This window comes from Pelophylax lessonae (assembly GCF_965119305.1).
Source record: "Pelophylax lessonae genome assembly, chromosome: 2".
In the NCBI taxonomy this organism is placed as follows: Eukaryota; Metazoa; Chordata; class Amphibia; order Anura; family Ranidae; genus Pelophylax; species Pelophylax lessonae.
This window is the reverse complement of record NC_138769.1, coordinates 160,604,977-160,627,454: the sequence shown is the minus strand read 5'-3', so window position 1 is coordinate 160,627,454 and position 22,478 is coordinate 160,604,977. Positions and strand designations below refer to the sequence as shown.

The following is a 22,478-nucleotide window of genomic DNA, read 5'->3' as shown; positions in this document are numbered from 1 at the left end:
CAGCTCTCAAAACGCCCAACAAGACAAATCCTATTCATTGCAATGGCCCCTGTTCACATCTGAGCGTTCAGACACCCTGAGCAAAACGCCCAACGCTCAAAAAAGTACATGAGCTTCTTTTTGGGCAGATTACAAGCGTTTTGTCCCATAGACATCAATGCAAAGTGGTATAGAGCGTTGTACAGGCGTTTTGTTGCTCCTGATCCTCTATGGATGCATCCAATTGCGCAAATTTCGGTTGTTTTTGTACCCTATACAATGATACCTTTAAAATTATTTAATGCACACCAATACAGAATGTTATATTACAGTTTATTGTCACTTAGCAATTGTCATTAATAATTTTCAATGGCTTCCAGTTGCCATGGAACCTGTCCTGTGTTCATGAAGAAGTTGGTGAAGGAATCTCGGACATATGCACCAGTTGTGTTCCCACGACTCCCGCTCCATTGTGCCCTCTGCATTGTGTGCATTAAAGCATCTTCGAAGCACACGCCATCCCGCTCCCTTACAAAATTATGTAAGATGCACGCTGCCTTAACTGCGCATATGGCGTTTTGCATGTTTAGATTTATGACGCTGTGCAAAAATCGCCATTTGTTTGATAGCAGGCCAAAAGCACACTCAACCACTCTCCTTGCTCTGGTGAGCCTGTAGTTGAACACCCTCTTCTCCACATTAAGGTTTCGGCTTGAGTATGGCCTTAGAAGGTGTTCTGAAAGCGCAAATGCTTCATCCCCAACAAACACATAGGGGGACCATTGGTTCCCGGTAGTGGATTGTTATCAGGTAGGTCTAGGTCATTGTTATGCAGCATCTGGCCAAAAGTAGAATGCGCAAAGAGGCTGGAGTCCGAACTACTCCCGTAAGAGCCAATATCAATGTAGCGGAAGCAATAATTGGCATCCACGACCGCCAATAGCACAAAAGAGAAATATTTTGTGCCACTGTCAACTGGTTTTATTACTCGTATATGCTTCCCATCTATAGCTCCTACACAGTTTGGGAAATTGCATCTTTCCCAAAAGACTTTAGAAATAGAGAGCCATTCGTCCTCCTTAGGTTGGGCCATCTCCACATCATGTAAGACATCCCAGATTTTGGCACAAGTGTCCCGTATAATGTAGCTAGCTGTGGATTTTCCAATCATAAATGCGAAGTGTAACCTGGCCAGGGATTGACCAGTTGCTAAGTACCTGTAGATAAAAAAAAAAAAATTACATAAGTATTTTCTTTTTTACAGTTTTTCTATTGAAAAAAAAAAATGGAAGAGCTTGAAGGACGCATACACACGTTACAGGCAACAAATATGTGAATTTCGGAGTGGGAATATATACATGCCAAAGATTTGGATTTTCTGAGGCCTTCATTACAAATGAGCAGGTAGGTCATGTTCCTTTGAAAGTTACATATGAAGTATGCAGACATTCTAGAGCATGTTTATTTATTTTTTCAGTACCCAAAGTTCCTGGAACACTCCAGCGGGTGAAGAAGATGAGGAACACGAAGATCTTTATGCAGCAGAAGACAGCCAGGAAATGCCTGACATGCCAATACCGGACATGCCAATACCAGACATACCATTTCCTGATGTATCAAGACCAAATAATATGCTAGATAATAGCAGATCATCTGCCAGTTCAGAATTGGTTAGCCCCCCTGCTGCTCCACTGCAGTGATCCTCATCAAGGGCCCCTAGAGGAAGGAACGAAAGATACAATAAAATAGTCGACATGATGTCCAAATTTTCACAAAGAAAAGATGAAAAACCAACTGCTATGTTCTTAAAGAGCCTGCAACCTTTTGTGGACAAAGTTCCTGAATCTCGCCAGATAGCCATGAGAAAGGCAATCTTTGATTGCATTTCCTCTTTTATTCCCACAGATGAGGACTCCCAAAACCCACCCTGTCCATCTTCAACACCTGCATACAACATATGTCTTCCATATCAACCTCCTTCTTACCACCATGCACCATCCATATACACACCAGCACCACCACCGCCAACACTACCACCTCCCTACTCAGATTTCCGCCATTACCGAACCAACTCTCATCCCTCTGCTCCATCCACATACTACCAACCACAATCTGCATCTAATACAATGCCATCATCTTCAATAGATTCCCTCCAACCTCCAACTGGCCTTCATTCCTTCCAACACTACACAATGCATTCCACTCAACCTTCAAACTCCTTGAACTACACTCAATCATCAACTCCCACGCACTCATTTCATCCTCCTCCTTCCATGCATTCTTCCCAACCAACAATGCTTCACTCTGCACAACTTTACACTCCAGCTACCACATCCTCAAGTCCTTCTCCCTCAACAAGTACTTCCCAAGGAGCAATGATTGAGCCTTGCCGCCCAAGCTCCCCATCTATAAACTTATCAAAATTTGTGACTTTTAGTTCCTTTTTTACACTTTTTTAAACTGTTTTGCTAACCAAAGGCAATGGTTGCCAAATTGATGGACATGGTCAGAAAGAGTGCCTGTTCACACTAGTGCAATGCAACAATTATTGAACTAGTGTGCAATGTGTTGCACAGTAATGTGTTGCATAGCAACACATTGCTGTGCAGATCACCTGCGATGTCTGTGCAATTTTATTTCATCATTCTAGGGCTCTTTCACACGTAGGCATAGGTAGATCCGTGCTGCTTTCCTCCGTAGGCGGATTCCATGCTGCTCAGCAGGGGATCGTAAACACAGATCCCCACTGAGCAGGCAGGGGACATCTCCCTCTTCGCTCTGTGCGCAGAGAGAGAGATGTCAGAGCCGCATGCATCTCTATGGGGGAATCAGATGAGAGCGGACCGCCTGTCCGCTCTCATCCAATCCCCTGGACAGCATCCGTCCGGATTGCGTGGACAGGATCGGATGCAGATGGCAGCGGACATTTCTCCGCTGACATCCGCTGCCTCATAGGGATGCATGGGGGATCTGATCAGATCCTAATATAAAACAAAAAGCTATCAGCGCAAACCAAAAAGACTCAGTGAATATAATATATCAAAAAAACTCCAGTGTCACAGACAAATCATAAAGTGCAAAAAAAAAAATAATTGAGATATATATATATATATATATATATATATATATATATATATATATATATATATATATATATATATATAGACCGGCAGCATACACTGAATCGTGTCCACACCTCACAATCAAAGCAATCAATAATATAAAGAAAGTGATGCACCAGATAAATGTGCAAAATGATTATAAATCAGGCAATATACGTGCACATATAATACAGAAAAAAGTGTCCATCAAAAAGTCCATATACTGAACAGTGCTCGGTGTCCACAGTGTAGAAAGAAACCAATAGTCACATAGGATATCTCAAACGCCTCTGTGTGAAAAATCCCGTCACCAAGAGAATTGGCCTCTCACCTTAGCACAGGACCCAAATGGGTCAGCATCAGCTTAAGATCCAAATATGCAGGACCGGGGGAGCTCTGTCCAGCTTCTTATCTCCGGATACAGGACATATAATGTGTTTGGGGAAATAAAGAACAGATCTAGTGCTCTCTGCTTTAGGATGTCATAACTTTTATTAAGTGAAGTGAATGGTACTCACATTTACAGTCACTCCGCAGTGCCTGCTTGTATGGCAAATAAGGCAGATATCAATCCCAGAAGAGACGTCGGCGTCAGGCACGCAGGTTCCGCCCCCTATACGCGTTACGTCAGAGCTTCAATCTTGCATCGACTTCTTTGGTAGGGGTGGAGTCTGCATGTCAAGCCTTTCATTATATCGGCCCGGTCAGAGGTGGATTGGATGACCATTACTATGCCCGCCCCCCTAAATCACAAGTCTATGGGACACCGGAACCACAGATTCCTATTCGGATCTGCAGTGTCACCATATCTATGAGGCTAATAAGGGCCAGAATACTAGGCTGGGCATTATGTCGGTATCCATATTAGAATTGCTCACAGATAAAGCACACGGAGACCGCGCACCTGAGCCGACATCCCTCCGGTATCCAATATTCCATGCCATTATATTATTAAAAACATAAATATAGAACATCATAAAAATATATTAAATAGGTACACCTGCCATAAATACATTATAATCGAATATATTAAAATACACATATAATTTACAGGATTACATTACATATTACATTAAGGTCAAATATATTAAAATGCTTACATAATTTAATTTAAAGGGCTATATAAAATGTTATAAAGATTTAAAAATATAAAAAAAAAATGTATGCCCCAAATGTCAACCCTATATAAAATCCTGCCATAAATATCTAAAAACAGTGTGTTATCTATCACTAATGAAACAGTTAAGGTCAAAATCTATATATAGGCATCTGGGTGCCAAAACCTTGGCCTCATATACCCAGAAAGACTCCCTCTTGACGGATGTAGTTGCCCCCTCTCCAGTGGTTCTGAACATGTTCTATACCCCAGAACAGCAGAGAATTGGGTTTCTTATCGTGTACTTCCCTAAAATGTCTTGAGACGTTATGTGAGACCTCACCTTTTTTAATGTTTTTTATATGCTCATCTATTCTCACATTTAGGGGTCTGGAGGTACGGCCCACATATTGGAGCCCGCAACCACATTCTATCATATAGACAACTCCTACAGTAGAGCAGGTAATCAGATCCCTGATTTGATATTCTTTGCCAGTACTGTTGGATCTAAAAGTTTTCTTTTTCTTAAGATTGTTCTTAGTTTGACGGCATACTTCACATTTACCACAAGCATAAAATCCTGATAAAAAGCATTTTAATATATTTGACCTTAATGTAATATGTAATGTAATCCTGCAAATTATATGTGTATTTTAATATATTCGATTATAATGTATTTATGGCAGGTGTACCTATTTAATATATTTTTATGATGTGCTATATTTATGTTTTTAATAATATAATGGCATGGAATATTGGATACCGGAGGGATGTCAGCTCAGGTGCGCGGTCTCCGTGTGCTTTATCTGTGAGCAATTATAGTATGGATACCGACATAATGCCCAGCCTAGTATTCTGGCCCTTATTAGCCTCATAGATATGGTGACACTGCAGATCCGAATAGGAATCTGTGGTTCCGGTGTAACGTGAGAATTACCTACCCCGTAAGAAAAGCCTACCCTCCTCACTTCCTGCCAGGAACAGCTGAGCAGCGCAGCAGTGCGCATGCTCACAGCCCCGGATACGCAATGGAAGAGTTGAGTAGCTGACTAGTGCGCATGCACACTAGTATGAAATTATGACTGTTCCGTGAAAAAAACCTACCCACGCGGCGGTGACATTAAAACATCTCGGCTGCAATAGGAGTCATCTCCGCTCCTGTCCCTGTGACTTCCCTCATCTCCGCTAGTAAATATAAAAGCGGCTGGCGGCTCCGTGATTTATCTTTTCATACACCCGCCGCCGCTTTTATATTTACTAGCCAAGATGAGGGAAGTGACAGGGACAGGAGTGGAGATGACTCGTATTGCAGCACAGCTGTTTTAATGTAAACGCCGCATTACACACAGTGCCGTGCAACCGGAAGTGACAAGGGTAGGTTTTTCTCACGGGTAGGTAATTCTCACTGAACACCGGTGTCCCGTAGGCTTGCGAGATAGGGGGGCGGGCATAGTAATGGTCATCCAATCCACCTCTGACCGGGCCAATATAATGAAAGGCTTGACACACAGACTCCACCCCTACCGAAGAAGTCGATGCGAGATTAAAAGCTCTGACGTAACGCGTATAGGGGACGGAGCCTGCGTGCCTGACGGCGACGTCTCTTCCGGGATTGATATCTGCCTTATTTGCCATACAAGCAGGCACTGCAGAGTGCCTGTAAATGTGAGTACCATTCACTTCACTTAACCACTTGCCGACCGCTCACATGGAGCGTACTGCGGCAAAGTGGCTCGTTCCCGTCCAGCGACGTAGACCTACGTCGCTGGACTCCTCCCCCTGTAGGCGGCGCGCTCCCGCTGTTTTCATTCACAGCGGTAGTCGGGCTAGGGGAGGAGCGGCGGCGATCGCCGCTGCTCTGCCCCGATCGTCGGGGAATCGAGTGAGGAGATCCGCCCGCCTGTGTAAACAGAGCGGGCGGATCTCCTAAGTGACAGGGACTGACAGATCGGAGTGTTCAGCATAGCTGAACATCCGATCTGTCCTTCTGTCACTCAGTCACCTTCCCCCCCACACGTCAGTAAGCACCAGGCATACATTAACCCCTCCCTCTCCAATAAAATTAACCCCTTCACTGCCAGTGTCATTTTTACAGTAACAGTGCATATGTATAGCACTGATTACTGCAGTAATGTCACTGGTACCCCCAAAAGTGTCAAAAATGTCAGTCAAGGGTCCGATCTGTTGCGGACATCTGACCGCAATGTCGCAGTCCCGCAAAAAAAAAAAATCGCAGATCACCGCCATTACGCGTTAAAAAAAAAAAAAAACACCAAAAATGACAGAAATCTTTCCCGTAGTTAGTAAACGCAATAACTTTTGCGCAAACCAATCAAAATACGCTTATCGTGATTTTTTTTTACCAAACATAGGTAGCAGAAAACAAATTGGCCAAAAATTTTAAAAAAATTAGATTTTTACATTTTTTTGGGGGGAATTTCATATAAAAAAATGTTAAAAATATTGTTATTTTTTCAAAATAAACGCTCTTTTTTTGTTTATAGCGCAAAAAGTAAAAAGCGCACTGGTGATCAAATACCACCAAAAGAAAGCTGTTTGTGGGAAAAAAAGGATGTAAATTTTGTTTGAAAACGGCGTTGCACGACCGCGCAATTGTCAGTTAAATTCGCACAGCGCCGAATCGCAAAAAGTGGCCTGGACGTAAGACAGCAAAATCCTCCGGTGGTAAAGTGGTTAATAAAAGTTATGACATCCTAAAGCAGAGAGCACTAGATCTGTTCTTTATTTCCCCATACACATTATATGTCCTGTATCCGGAGATAAGAAGCTGGACAGAGCTCCCCCGGGCCTGCATATTTGGATCTTAAGCTGATGCTGACCCGTTTGGGTCCTGTGCTAAGGTGAGAGGCCAATTCTCTTGGTGACGGGATTTTTTACACAGTGTTTGAGATATCCTATGTGACTATTGGTTTCTTTCTACACTGTGGACACCGAGCACTGTTCAGTATATGGACTTTTTGATGGACACTTTTTTCTTTATTATATGTGCACGTATATTGCCTGATTTATAATAATTTTGCACATTTATCTGGCGCATCACTTTCTCTATATTATCTGATCAGATCAGCCTAAAAAACTGACCGGCGGATCTGATGAGATCCGCCTAAAAAACTGACAGGCGGATCTGATCGGATCACTCGTGTGAAAGGGGCCTAAATTGTATGTCTGAAATTGCATCGAATTCACAACAAAATGCTGCAGGACTCTTTTATTAAGTTTGCACTGTAACCGGATTGCATGTGATCCAATTCATGCGCTATTTAACGGTCGGAACTGCCATCTGCGAACCAATTAGGGGGTGTAATTAACTTTCTATTCACACCACCAGCGATTCGCAGATTTCAAGGAGCACTGTGAAATGGTGCATGAATTGGATCACATGGGATCTGATTCCAGTGCAAACTACAAAAATGCTCCTTCACCCTTTTGGAGAGAAATGCGATCTCAGCCATGCAATATGGAAGGATGAAATAAAATTGCACAGTCATTGCAAGTGATCTGCACAACAATGTTAATCACAGAATCTTACTTCTCACACCAGTGTGAAACTAGCACCACTGAAGGCAGCAGCATATTGGTGCGCCTGTGTGATTTTATCTTCAGCTGACATGAGGTGGTACCTGACGTTTTCTTCTGCTGCAGTTTTGCAACTCTCTGTTTTTTTTTTTTCACAGTACGTTGTGCATTGGTATTCTAGTTACTGTTGTACCTGTCTGCCCATTTTCCTATGACCTCTGACATATGATCAGACCAATCAGGTCTGCCTGTCAATTTTACAGGTGATTGGCCGTGAATTTTGAAGCCTGCCTGGCATGAACCACTTTGTCTTACTCTGCCATTTTCAAGACACTCTCCTGTCTTCCCCATTTTGGTGTTAACCACTTAAGCCCCAGCCCTATTTCGGACACTTTTTGTTTACAAGTTAAAACCAGTATTTTTTCCTAGAAAACTACTTAGAACCCCCAAACATTATATATATTTTTTAGCAAAGACTCTGGAGAATAAAATGTCAGTCATTGCAATATTTTTTGTCAGGCGGTATTTGCGCAGCGGTCTTTAAAACGCCATTTTTTTGGAAAATTTTTGAAAAATCACGTTTCACTGCATTTAAAAAATACTAAACAGTAAAGTTAGCCCATTTTTTTTGTATATTGTGAAAGATGATGTCACGCCAAGTAAAAAGATACCCAACATGTTATGGTTTAAAATTACGCCCCCCTGTGGGATGGCAACTAACTACGTTCAATAGAGATCTCAATAGGCGACGCTTTAAATTTTTTTTAACGGTTACCAGTTTAGAGTTAGAGTGTAGCTTTTTTTTTTAAATTATTGCCCACGCTCTGGCGATCGCGGCGATAGCTCACATGTGTGTTTTGAACAGCGATTTCATTCGCGGCTCGACTTCCGTATATGTTTTTTTTTGTGCACGAGCTAACGGTGACGGGGGCGGCTAAAATTTTTTTTTTTCCTATTTTATTTTTTTAAACTTTATTACAGGTTTTAAAAAAAAAAAAAAAAAAAAAAAAATCTGATCACTTTTATTGCTGTCACAAGCAATGTAAACATCCCTTGTGACACCAATATTCAGTGACAGGTACTCTTTATGGAGGGATCGAGGGTCTAAAAGACCCTAGACCCCTCCACTACACTTCCATGTATGCAAAACGCCGAAAACGGCATTTTTGCATACAGCCGTTTTTAAAATTTGCCGCCTTTTGCAGCACAGTAACCTGGAAGTGACGTCATGGACGCTGCCTCCGGGTTACGTCATCGGAGACCCGATCGAAGCCGTTTCCGGCTTTGATCGGGACTCCATCCAGCCGGCGGACGTGCCGGCTGGGTGCTTGGGGCTCCCGGTGGGATGGGAGCCCCGAGCAAAGTCATGGAAGGCGGCGGGAGGGGACGTCCCTTCCCGCTCACCCGGGAAACGATCGAGCAGCTCCCGAGACGCATTGGTCGTCACTGACGGAAAGCCGACCGTCGGCTCTAAACCACGGTACCGGGATGATGTCTCTAGCTAGAGGCATCATCCCAGTATACTAGCGCAAAGTTTGCCGACGTAGCCCTACGTCACTTTGCGGTAAGTGGTAAAATAAGCATAAAGTTCTATGCAATGTTTATAAGCATGTTGAAAAAAATAAAAAAAAAAGTACAAATGCTGTGTTTGTGTCTCTTATTCATAGGGGGTAGAGCATGGATGCTCAACCTGTGGCCCTCCATCTGTTGTGGGACTACAAATCACATCATGCTTCTGGGAGTCTCATGCTTGTAACTGTCGGCAGCTTGCAATGGTTAATGGGACTTGTAGTTCTGCAACAGCTGCAGGGCCACTGGTTCAACAATCCCTGGGGTAGAGGACAGGGGGGAGGAGGTTGGCGGTAGAAGATGGGATGTATTTATTTATTTCAGTTACTTATATAGCGCTGTCAATTTACACAGAGCTTTACATATACATTGTACATTCACATCAGTCCCTGCCCTCAAGGAGCTTACAATCTAAGGTCCCCAAGGCCCCTTTCACACAGGCGGACCGTTCAGATCCGCCTGTCCGTTTTTTTGGCGGATCTGAACGTTCCCCCCATGCATTCCTATGGGGCATCGGATCCGTCAAATCTGGACGGATGGAAACCCTATTTTCCATCTGTCCAGCGGATCGGATGGGATCGCATGAGAACGGACCAACGTTCCGTTCCCATCAGATTCCCCCATAGAGATGCATGGGGAACTGACAGCTGTGTCTCTGCACACAGCGTGGACACACAGCTGTCATCCTCCTGCTCAGCAGGGGATCGGCGGCTCGATCCCCCCGCTGAGAAAAACGGAATCCGTGCCAGATAGTGTGAAAGGGGCCTAACTCACATGCATACACAGTAGGGCCAATTTTTTTTATACAGGATCCAATTAACCTACCAGCATGTCTTTGGAGTGTGGGAGGAAACCCACGCAGGCACAGGGAGAACATGCAAACTCCAGGCAGGTAGTGTCGTGGTTGGGATTGGAACCAGCGACCCTCTTGCGGGTGTACATGAGGGGAAGGGAGGTGTTTGTGAGGGGAGTAGGGTGAGGGAGATGGTGTTTGTGAGGGGAGTAGGGTGAGGGAGATGGTGTTTGTGAGGGGAGTAGGGTGAGGGAGATGGTGTTTGTGAGGGGAGTAGGGTGAGGGAGATGGTGTTTGTGAGGGGAGTAGGGCGAGGGAGATGGTGTTTGTGAGGGGAGTAGGGCGAGGGAGATGGTGTTTGTGAGGGGAGTAGGGCGAGGGAGATGGGGTTTGTGAGGGGAGTAGGGCGAGGGAGATGGGGTTTGTGAGGGGAGTAGGGCGAGGGAGATGGTGTTTGTGAGGGGAGTAGGGCGAGGGAGATGGTGTTTGTGAGGGGAGTAGGGCGAGGGAGATGGTGTTTGTGAGGGGAGTAGGGCGAGGGAGATGGTGTTTGTGAGGGGAGTAGGGCGAGGGAGATGGTGTTTGTGAGGGGAGTAGGGCGAGGGAGATGGTGTTTGTGAGGGGAGTAGGGCGAGGGAGATGGTGTTTGTGAGGGGAGTAGGGCGAGGGAGATGGTGTTTGTGAGGGGAGTAGGGCGAGGGAGATGGTGTTTGTGAGGGGAGTAGGGCGAGGGAGATGGTGTTTGTGAGGGGAGTAGGGCGAGGGAGATGGTGTTTGTGAGGGGAGTAGGGCGAGGGAGATGGTGTTTGTGAGGGGAGTAGGGCGAGGGAGATGGTGTTTGTGAGGGGAGTAGGGCGAGGGAGATGGTGTTTGTGAGGGGAGTAGGGCGAGGGAGATGGTGTTTGTGAGGGGAGTAGGGTGAGGGAGATGGTGTTTGTGAGGGGAGTAGGGTGAGGGAGATGGGGTTTGTGAGGGGAGTAGGGCGAGGGAGATGGTGTTTGTGAGGGGAGTAGGGCGAGGGAGATGGTGTTTGTGAGGGGAGTAGGGCGAGGGAGATGGTGTTTGTGAGGGGAGTAGGGCGAGGGAGATGGTGTTTGTGAGGGGAGTAGGGCGAGGGAGATGGTGTTTGTGAGGGGAGTAGGGTGAGGGAGATGGGGTTTGTGAGGGGAGTAGGGTGAGGGAGATGGTGTTTGTGAGGGAGATGGTGTTTGTGAGGGGAGTAGGGTGAGGGAGATGGTGTTTGTGAGGGGAGTAGGGCGAGGGAGATGGTGTTTGTGAGGGGAGTAGGGTGAGGGAGATGGTGTTTGTGAGGGGAGTAGGGTGAGGGAGATGGGGTTTGTGAGGGGAGTAGGGTGAGGGAGATGGGATTTGTGAGGGGAGTAGGGCGAGGGAGATGGTGTTTGTGAGGGGAGTAGGGTGAGGGAGATGGGGTTTGTGAGGGGAGTAGGATAGGACGTGGGTTGTTGCTTACCGCAGTGTAATGATCAGCCTTTCCACAGGTGGAATACAGTCCCGAAAATAAGTGTCTTGTCGCTGAAGATGTGCAGAGAGTAACTCCAGCAACTCATCAAAACTGTACAATATAATATTGATTGTTAGTGGGCAAATAATCTATCATACATAATAGTACAAGCTTGGTGAGGATATTAGGAGATGAACACACCTTTTCACTGACATCCGTGTGTATTGGAAGAATTTCTCCTCGTGCACACGAAGGTCATCATACATTGCCCAGAACTGGCCCCGCTGTCGCCGATTAGCGATCACAGGATGGACCCAGTATTGCCGATCCCTCGCTTCCTCCTCTTCCTCCAGCATCAGAAGTGCAACGGATGCACAAAACAGAAATTTGCATTTGTTGTCCATTTTAAAAGCAGCAGAGCTCACAAACTCACACAGACCACGAAGAACACCACAAAATGCAGAGGAGGAGCTCCCTGGGAGGTTCCTTTGCAAATGTTGTAAAAAAAAAAAAACACGCTGCTTTTCATTGGTCACCTCACTACACAAAAACGCCTGTAAAAAACGCCTATAAAAACGCCTGTACAACGCTTGCAAAAACGCATATAAAAACGCCTGAAAAACGCCAAGATAAGCTCCCTCTGTCTAGTTAGGCTGCAATTTGTAGGTGGGGATTTGGAGTGAGTGGGGACACAGGGCCCATTAGTTGTCAGTTCGCCCCTGGTACAACCTTCCTCTACCCAGCTAATCCTAAACACCCAGACACAGAGGTATGTGGTGTGAATGAGCCTATTTTCATAGGAAAAACTTGGGCAAAGTGCCCTATGGCACACATGTACTGCATGGCTTTGTTTTCCTTGTCATACACTTTACAGTGGCAAAGCTTTGTGTGTTCCTGGAAGCCACTCACTCTCCCTGTACAGCGCCTCACACATTCTAACTCCCGCGCACTGCTCTCAGCCTTCTGCACGCATTCTCGTGAGCGCGCACGTCTAGGTTACCGTGGAGACCGGGACGCGCGGCCTGGTCATGGCGGAGGAGTGGAATCAGGACACCGGGGAGGTGGTGTACAGATCCCGGGATCCGGTGAAGAACCTGAACATCAGGTAACGTGTGATGAGCCGGGCGAATGTTTTTCTTTTTTTTTAGTTGTTCAACTCTAAATAACGTGTGTGTATCCGCAGGGTGCTACTGCAGCGGGTGACCCCGGTCAGTGCCCTGGTCCAAAGGGTGCAGAAGGAGGAGGAGGAGGGGGGCAGAGGAGACATCGCACTGCGGACACTAAACTCCAACATCGGCACTGGTAATCCCTAGTCCTGCACTCCCCATCCTCCCTGTTCATTCATACTGGTTGGGGGGGGGGTTCTCTTTTCTGGAGATGGGAAGAGGCTGGATTACTAAAGAGTTAATTGTCAGTGAGGTGCACTGTAGACTGTAGTGATTCTGATCTGACCTGTCCTCTCTTTTACCACTTCTGGACCGGAAGGATTTGCCCCCTTAGTGTCGGTTCACACTATGGCGATCCGACTTCAGGGGCAACCTGTGAAGTCGCGTGCACCGCAACTTCGGCGCGACTTGCGCGGACTTCACATAATGGAAGTCAATGCAAGTCGCTCCGATGTCGCCCCCAGGTAGTACAGGAACTATTTTCTAAGTCGGAGCGACTTGAGTCGCTTCTATTAGAACGGTTCCCATAGCACAGAATGGACCGCGACTTGTCAGGCCGACCAGTCGCCTGACAAGTCGCGGTAGTGTGAACCGGGACTTAACCACTTAAGCCCCGGAAGATTTTACCCCCTTCCTGACCAGGCCCTATTTTGCGATTCGGCACTGCGTGACTTTAAAGGACAATTGCGCGGTCGTGCGACGCTGTACCCAAATGAAATTGAAGTCCTTTTTTCCCACAAACAGAGCTTTCTTTTGGTGGTATTTGGTCACCTTTTTTGATCATTCGCTATAAACAAAAAAAGAGCGACAATTTTGCAAAAATAACAATATTTTTCACATTTTTTTTATATGAAATTCCCCCCCAAAAAAATGTAAAAATCAAAATTTTTTAACATTTTAGGCCAATTTGTTTTCTGCTACATATGTTTGGTAAAAAAAATCACAAAAAGCGTATTTTGATTGGTTTGCGCAAAAGTTATTGCGTTTACTAACTAAGGGAAAGATTTTTGTCATTTTTATTTATTTTTTTTTTTAACAAGTAATGGCGGCGATCTGCGATTTTTTTTTTTTTTTTTTTTGCGGGACTGCGACATTGTGGCAGACAGATCGGACCCTTGACTGACATTTTTGACACTTTTGGGGTTACCAGTGACATTACTACAGTAATCAGTGCTATACATATGCACTGTTACTGTAAAAATGACACTGGCAGGGAAGGGATTAACTTTATTTGAGAGGGAGGGGTTAAGTGTGTCCCTAGGGGCTAGTAATGTAACAGCAGAGATCTACGGTCCTACATAGCAGGATCGTATGATCTCTGCAGTTACACCAGGGAGAATGACAGGCGGCTTTGTTTACATTAGCCGCCTGCCTTTCTCCCGGTGTAACCGACGATCGCGAGTGAGCAGCGGACATCGGGTCCGCCGCTCACTCGCGCGGGGGGGTCCTTGAGCGAGCGGGAGCGCACCTGCTCCCTAGAGCCTCACAGGCTAGTGACGTACCCATACATCACTTTGCCTGTGAGGGGCTGACTGCCGCCGTATATAGTCATGCGGCAGTCGGCAAGTGGTTAACCACTTCTGGACCGGAAGGATTTACCCCCTTACTTTAACGGACAATTGTGGTGCAGTCGTGCGATGTTGTACCTAAATAAAAGTGATGTCCTTTTTCCCCACAAACAGAGCTTTCTTTTGGTGGTGTTTAATCACCTCTGCGATTTTTTTTTTTTTTTTTTTTTTTTTTTGCGCTATAAACAAAAAAAAGCGACAGTTCTGAAGAAAAAAACAATGTTCACATTCTGCTATATAACATTCCCAAAAAAGAAAATTTAAAAAATCATTTTTTTTCATCATTTTAGGTACATTTTTATTCTGCTACATTATTTTTGGTAAAAAAAAATCCCAATAAGTATATATTGATTGTTTTGCGCAAAAGTTACTAGTAATGGCAGCGATCAGCGATTTTTAGCAGGAATGGGACATTTCAGTGGACAGATCGGACCCCTAACTGACATTTTTGACACTTTTGTTGGGACCAGTGAAATTACTACAGTAATCAGTGCTAAAAATATGCACTGTTACTGTAATAATGACACTGACAGAGAAGGGGTTAACACCAGGGGCAATCGAAGGGTTACATGTGTCCCTAGGGGATGCTTTTTAAGGGGCGCATTTTTTTTATGTGACATGATGTATGCGCAACGTTTTTTTAAACGCAGTTTTTGGGGAAAAAAATACTTTTTTAACCACTTGCCGACCGCCGCACGACTATTTACTGTGGCAGTCAGCCCCCTACAGGCAAAACGACGTAGGGCTACGTCGCTCGCCCCCGAGCCGTGCTCCCGTCCCCGCTCGTTCACTATCATCCCCGCGCGAATGACCGGTGGCTCCGATGTCCGCCGGTCACTCTCGATCTCCCGCTGGAGAGGGAGAAAGGCAGGCGGCTGATGTAAACAAAGCCGCCTGTCATTCTCCCTGATCTAACTGCAGAAATCATACGAACCTGCTATGTAAGATCATATGTCTCTGTGGTTACATCACAAGCCACGCCCCCCCACAGTTCGAATCACGCCCTTAGGGATACATTTAACCCACTAATCACCAATATGTATAGCACTGATTACTGTAGTAATGTCACTGGTACCCCCAAAAGTGTCAAAAATATCAGTCAAGAGTCCAATCTGTCCGCCGCAATGTCGCATTCCCGCAAAAAAAAAAATCGCAGATCGCCTCCATTACTAGTAAAAAGAAAAAAACAAAAATGACATAAACCAATCAAAATACGCTTATTGCGATTTTTTTTTTTTTCTTTTTTAACTAAACATATGTAGCAGAAAACAAATTGGCCTAAAATGTTAAAAAATTTAGATTTTTACATTTTTTTTGGGGGGAATTTCATATAAAAAAATGTGAAAAATATTGTTATTTTTTCAAAATTGTCGCTCTTTTTTTTGTTTATAGCGCAAAAAGTAAAAATCGCAAAGGTGATCAAATACAACCAAAAAAAGCCCTGTTTGTGGGAAAAAAAGGACGTCAATTTCATTTGGGTACAGCGCCGCACGACCGCGCAATTGTCTGTTAAAATCACGCAGTGCCGAATCGCAAAATAGGCCCTGGTCTTTGAGCAGCCAAATCCTCCGGGGCTTAAGTGGTTAAATTTTTTGGCAAAAAATCAATACAAAACCAATTTTTTTGTAAAATAAAAAAGATGATGTCACACTGAGTAAGTAGATACCAAACATAGAAAATTGTGGAAGATTGGGAAGGAAGGATTTTCCAGGCACATAGATTACTTAAAAACAATTTTATTCAAATTCCATAACATATAACATTGGGGAAGGAAAACAAATGATCACAAGACAAATATATATGAAATAAAATTGACTGGAACCAAAATTGGCTGAGCAGTCAAATAAGTAACATACAGCAGTTCTACTCAGTATAGTCATGCAGAATTACAATGCTATTAGTCAAAAAATGCGACTATAAATACGTGACGAAAATGCTGTCCGAGGTCAATCCAATGGCAAGCACTATCCTGTATATACTCAGATAATGGTGACAAAGAGTAGTGGTTCAATTGCTCAACATGTTTCGCCTCATATAGAGGCTTCGTCTGGAGCCTACTTGTAAATAGAATGGATAGTTCTGTATATTTATTATGCAGGACAAACGTCACCGCAGAAACATGATAATAACGAAGGGACATTCATGGATAGGTACAGAGCTCGGTATCATAACAGAGGAGGGACTAGCCCAGGGGTGGTAAAGCCTGGGTGCCACCAAACACTAAAACTATGGAAGCATATCTCCATGTATTCAGTGGAAAAAGCCAGCAAAGTATACCAGCAGGTAATGGTGTATCGGTAGCCTTGTCTCAGCTCTGTCCTATGCATCCATGATGTCCGCTCCGGGGAACCGCCGCCAAACATGTCACGCTTTAAAATTGCACACGCCTGCACAACGGCGACAAACATACATTTTTCTATCTATAGGTAATGCTTTAAAAGCCTTTACAGGTTACCACTTTAGATGTACAGAGAAGGTCTAGTGCTAGAATTACTGCCCATGATCTGTCGTTTGGGTGATACCTCACATGTGTGGGATGATGGCGGTTTCTGTGCGTTCGGGACTGACACATGTGTTCACCTTTGCGTGGGGGGACGAGGGCACTTTAAGATATTTTTTAATTATTGTGTGTATGTGTGTGTGTATATATATATATTTTACACTTTAATTTTTTTCTTTTTTTTATTGCTGTCACAAGGTGACAGGTACCCTTTATGGAGGGATCTAGGGTCTATAAGACCCCAAATCCGTCCTTTGCACTTGAAAGCATTCAAAACACCAAGATCAGCGGTTTTTTAAATACTTTAGATTTTCAAAAATTGGCGCCTTTTAAGACTCCAGTAAACAGGAAGTCATGTCATATCATCGCTTCTGGGTTACTATAGCCGAAACCTGAGCAAAGCCGATCCTGGCTTTCTTCAGGTCTCCAGCCAGCCGGCAGACTTTCTGGCTGGTCGCTCGGGTCACCTGGCAGGACGGGAGAGCCAGGGCAATCCGCGGGAGGGGAGGAACACCCCCCCCCCCCTCCCTCTCCTGCTGCTTGTAATAACTGAGTGGCTGCTTAGATGCTCCAGTTGGTATTACATTACATTAGAGCCAACTGTCAGCTCAAAGAAAAATAAAAAACGGTACCCTGGGGTGATGCTTGCTGATCCCTTCAACCACTTGAAGTCAAATGACATACCAGGTATGTGATTTGGTGGCAAGTGGTTAAAGGGTTAACTTATCTGTACAGTAAAGGTGAAGAACTTTAGGGACCTTAGATTGTAAGCTCTTTGAGGGCAGGGACTGATATGAAAGTACAATATACACTCACTGGCCACTTAATTAAGTAACGCTTGTTTGATTGGTTGGTAACAAAAATTGCTAATCAGCCAATCATATGGCAGCAACTCAATGCATTCAGGCATCTAGACGTGAAGACAACTTGCTGAAGTTCAAACTGAGCATCAGAATTGTGAAGAAAGGGGATTTAAGTGACTTTGAATGTGGCATGGCTGTTGGTGCCTGACGGGCTGGTCTAAGCATTTCAAAAAGTGCTGATCTACTGGGATATTCACGCACAGCCATCTCTAGGGTTTACAGAGAATGGTTTGAAAAAGAGAAAATATCCAGTGAGCTGCAGTTGTGTGGATGAAAATTCCTTGTTGAGGTCAGAGGAGAATGGGCAGACATGATAGAAAGGCAACAGTAACTCAAATAACCACTTGTTACAACCAAAGTATGCAGAATACCATCTCTGAACACACAACACATCGAACCTTGAAGTAGATGGACTACAGAAGCAGTAGACCACTCCAGGTGCCACTCCTGTCAGGTAACAACAGGAAACTGTAGCTACAATTCGCACAACCTCACCAAAATTAGACAATAGAAGATTAAAAAAACGTTGCCTGGTCTGATGAGTTTTGATTTCAGCTGCGACATTCAGATGGTAGGGTCAGAATTGTGCGTAAACATGAAAGCATGGATCCATCCTGCCTTGTATCAACTGTTCAGGCTGGTGGTTGTGGTGTAATGATGTGGGGGATATTTTCTTGGCATACTTTGGGTCCCTTAGTACCAACTGAGCATTGTTTAAACGTCATGGCCTACCTGGATATTGTTGCTGACCATGTCCATCCCTTTATGACTACAGTGTACCCATCTTCTGATGGCTCCTTCCAGCAGGATAATTCCCCATGTCACAAAGCTCAAATCATCTCACCACTGGTTTCTTTAACATAACAATGAGGTCACTGTACTCCAATGGCCGCCACAGTCACCAGATCGCAATCCATCCTTTGGGATGTGCATGTGACAAATGTGCAGCAACTGTGTGATACTATCATGTCAATATGGACCAAAATCTCTGAGGAATGTAAAGTTACATAAGTATGTAAAGCCCCTCTGGTATTGCACAACCAAGGTCCATTTTAGTTTCCCATTGAGCACCCCCAAAACTCTGATATGCAAATTTTGACCAGCTTTAGTGTTTGAGAACTTGTGGCTGCCACTAATACCTATTGCACTTCACTATTGGCAAATTATAGGCCCTTGCTAAGCTGCGGCAGGGGGTGGCCAGGCTTTTGGACATAATAGCGGGTGCTTGCCAAAGAACCGCAGGTTTCACTCTGTCTAGGATTTCAACATATGCAGGCACATGGAAGAGCCTGCTATGGCATACTAGTTCAACTTTGTTAACTTTTATGTGACTTCAACTTTATAAATTATATCATGAATTTCTACTTTTCAGTACTGTGTATATTTTGCTACATGTGTTTTCATTTCCTTTAAAACAAAAGGTGAACATCTACATGGTGATGAGGAAGAAATTGTGATTTCCTGGCAAGAGAAGCTTTTTAGTGAGGTAATCCATTTAATTTATTTGAAAAAAAAACTGTCAGTTGATATGTTAACATGTAAAGTGGAAGCCAGGCGATTAATCATCTAAATTCTGCTTACATCCCCTTGTAACTCGTATATTCTATCCACCCTGTAGAAGGAAAAATGCTTAGGGCCGGTTTCCACTAGTGCGACTTGACACATGTCAAGTCGCACAGCAAGTCAAAAGCCATTCGTTTCAATCGGGCCCGTTTTCACTGCCGCGACTTCAAAAGTAGCTTGTGCACTACTTTTGAGCCGACTTCAGTGCGACTTCCCTCTATAATGAGGGACAAGTCGCACTGAAAGCCGCAGTTTACTTTCACTACGAAGTCGTGCTAGAAGTAACACGACTTCGTAGCCGCGGTAGTGGAAACGGAGACTTATACTTACTTATTCTCAGGGCGCACCGGTCTTATCATGGGATCGGCCTCCAGCGGTAGCTTCACAGCCGACAACTGATGTCACATAGTAAGCCTATGGGTGACATCACCGCCCAGGCATTCCATATGTTGTCGGAGCTCTCTCCTCTCCCATGAAGCCAGCCACTAGGGATATCACATGACCGGACTGGAGTACCCTGAGAATAGGTAAGTATAAGCATCTTCCTTTTACAGGGTAGTTAGAATAAGAGTTAGGAGAGTGGGAGAGGGTTTAAGAGTAGATAATTTTACCCTGGGATTCCACTTTAAAGCAGAACTATACTCCCCTTCACTTCACTGATGCAGTGTCCAGGAGCTCCCTGTTGGTCGCTGACATCTCAGTTGGTTTTCTTCTGGGTTCCAATTTTTGGTTGTTTTGATTGGCTGGGTCAAGATTACATCACTCTCACATATGTGCTGGAATTTAAGTGGTTGTAAACATCAGACATGATATATAAGCAAAGCTTATCCCACTATAGTGTGTAATTGTCTCAAGCCAGAGCACTAAGTGTAATTTCTATCTGCTGCTCTGTTTCTCTGCTATCAGCATGAGTCACTTCTGGCAGGTTTTCCTGACACCAGGAGAAAAACAATGACAGGGGAGGGAGCTCCAGCACATAGTCTGTGACAGCCTCAGCTCTGTTCCTTTGTGGTATGTGAAAGCGGGTGTGTCCCTACCCTCCAATCAGCTTTCAGCTCTCCTCCCTGAGCTTTGCAGATTGCAACTTCACCCCCTACTTTCTGGAAGCTCAGACAAGCTGTATACATTCTGCACTTTGAACGGATGTAGTGAAGACTGCAGATAAACATGTACAACCTACAGTGGGTATAGAAAAGAATCACACCCCTATTCTCAGGGCGCTCCAGTCTGATCCCGTGATCGGCTTCCAGCGGCGGCTTCACAGACAACAACTGATGCCACATAGTAAGCCTATGGGTGACACCACCACCCAGGCATTTCATGTTGTTGGAGCTCTTTCCTCTCCCATGAAGCCAGCCACTAGGGATATCACATGACCGGACTTGAGTGCCTTGAGAATAGGTAAGTATAAGCATCTTCTTTTTAAAGGGTAGTTAGACTAGGAGTTAGAAGGAGGGTGGGAGGGGGTTTAAGAGTAGATTGGTTAACTAAATATGTTACTCTTGGCCTACAATCTGGTGTTGAGCAGGTGCTGGCTGCGGTGGGGCGCTCGTCATTGTACCACTGACTTGTGTGTGGCAGTTTTGACCTTGCCAGCAATTGATGTTGCTTTATGGGCTGTGCCCTCAAGTTAAATTCTGGGGTCAGGCTAATGCCTGTCTGGCACTGATGGTAAGGACAGGCCTCTTAGATTTTGTGAGTTTATGTTTTTTGGGTGCTCACAGTATAACTGTGACTGGCATTGTTGTTTAATAAATTCTGGGGTCAGTCAAATGCCTGTCTGGCACTGATGGTAAGGACTATGTGAGTTTATGGTTTATGGGTGCTCACGGTATAACTGTGACTGGCATAGTTGTTTGGTACATTTTGGAAAGTTCAATAAAGCTGTGGCCTTGCCCTATTTCCAACCTAATCAGTTTCTGTATCTTTTTGGGGGGCAAGGTGTTGGTTTATTCGTTGCTCATAAATGAGCCTATGCTTCTCAGCAGTCATGTAACTGAACTTGAGCAGTTCTGCAAAGAGGAGTGGGCAAATATTGCAAAGTCTAGATGTGCAATGTTAGTTGAGACATATCCCAACAGACTAAAGGCTGTAATTAAAGAAAAAGGTGGTTCAACAAAATACTAACATGAGGGGGGGGGGGGGGGTGATCATTTTTCCAACTCATTGATTCTGTTTTTTTATTTTTATTTTTTTTGGACATGTTGGTGTTATATCTTTTACTAAGGCCCCGTTCACACTGGGGCGATCCGACTTCCCGGGGCGACCTCACAGGTCGCGGCGCGCTGCTCGCACCTCGACCTCGGAGCGGCCGGCACGGACTTCATAACATTGAAGTCAATGCAGGTCGCTCCAGGTTGCCCCAAAGAAGCACCGGACCCTTTTTCTAAGTCGGAGCGACTTGTGTCGCTCCTATTAGAACGGGTCCACAGCTTCTCTATGCCAGGCGACCCCAGTGTGAACGGGGTCTCAATACAGCTGGATAAAACAAAAAATATGTCTGTCTTCAATTCAGACTGCAAAGCAACAACATTTTATTTTTTTGAAGGTTGGGGGGGGATTATTTTCTATACCCACTGTATGTAGGAGGATTTGATTTATCTCTGTGTATCACCTGAGGCCAGTCACTTCATTGAGGACATGTAAGGCTTTACAACCACTTTTCATTTCAACAAATGCCAAAATTGTACATTGAGCTGAACGCATACAGCAGGTAGTATACCTGCAGGTAGATATAGTATGCCTCTTCTGTATTTAAAAGCCTGCTTGTTAGCATTTTTTTTTATGCAAGTTCCACTTTAAATCTAGTTTCAGTTGGCATCCCAGCTTAGAGGTCACCTGCAATCTGACAGCAGCTGGCCTGCCAACTGTCTGAGGTCAAACATTGTCACCCTCCTGCTGTGTGTGTGCAAGGCTGTGGGGGGTGTATCAGATCTCTGCAGAGAGACCATTGGTCTGCATCTGCAGAGTATTAAATATGGAAGAAAGTGACCGCACTCCGAAAATTCAAATCAAAAAAGGAGTAATTTTATTCTTCATCACATACATCAAAGATCGGACTAGTGAGACATGGGACAAAAAAAGTTGATGCGTTTCACGACACAAGGGGTCGCTTACTCGTAACCACATGAGGTTATGAGTAAGCGACCCCTTGTGTCGTGAAACGCGTCAACCTTTTTTGTCCCATGTCTCACTAGTTCGATCTTTGATGTATGTGATGAAGAATAAAATTACTCCTTTTTTGATTTGAATTTTCGGAGTGCGGTCACTTTCTTCCATAT

The 22,478-nt window shown here is 44.6% G+C and overlaps 2 protein-coding genes across 2 annotated transcripts in view; one reads left to right on the top strand and one right to left on the bottom strand.

Annotated features, from left to right (window-relative positions):
- Positions 1–703: 703 nt before the first annotated feature.
- Positions 704–11,945, bottom strand: LOC309548003 (uncharacterized protein; the record flags this gene model as incomplete). The annotated part of the gene is made up of 3 exons (XM_082247987.1): positions 11,739–11,945; positions 11,547–11,648; positions 704–1,196 (listed from the first exon to the last, which is right to left on the bottom strand). The coding sequence occupies exons 1-3, from the start codon at positions 11,939–11,941 to the stop codon at positions 704–706; spliced, it is 798 nt and encodes a 265-aa protein (XP_082104113.1). The 5' UTR covers positions 11,942–11,945.
- A 592-nt stretch (positions 11,946–12,537) lies between these two features.
- Positions 12,538–22,478, top strand: part of MKS1 (MKS transition zone complex subunit 1) — a 79,883-nt gene continuing 69,942 nt past the window's right edge. Inside the window, exons 1-3 of the mRNA XM_082247377.1 lie at positions 12,538–12,642; positions 12,721–12,839; positions 19,056–19,120. Of these exons, the coding sequence (XP_082103503.1) occupies positions 12,566–12,642; positions 12,721–12,839; positions 19,056–19,120 (261 nt within the window). The 5' untranslated portion in view covers positions 12,538–12,565. The remainder of the gene's footprint in view (positions 12,643–12,720; positions 12,840–19,055; positions 19,121–22,478) is intronic.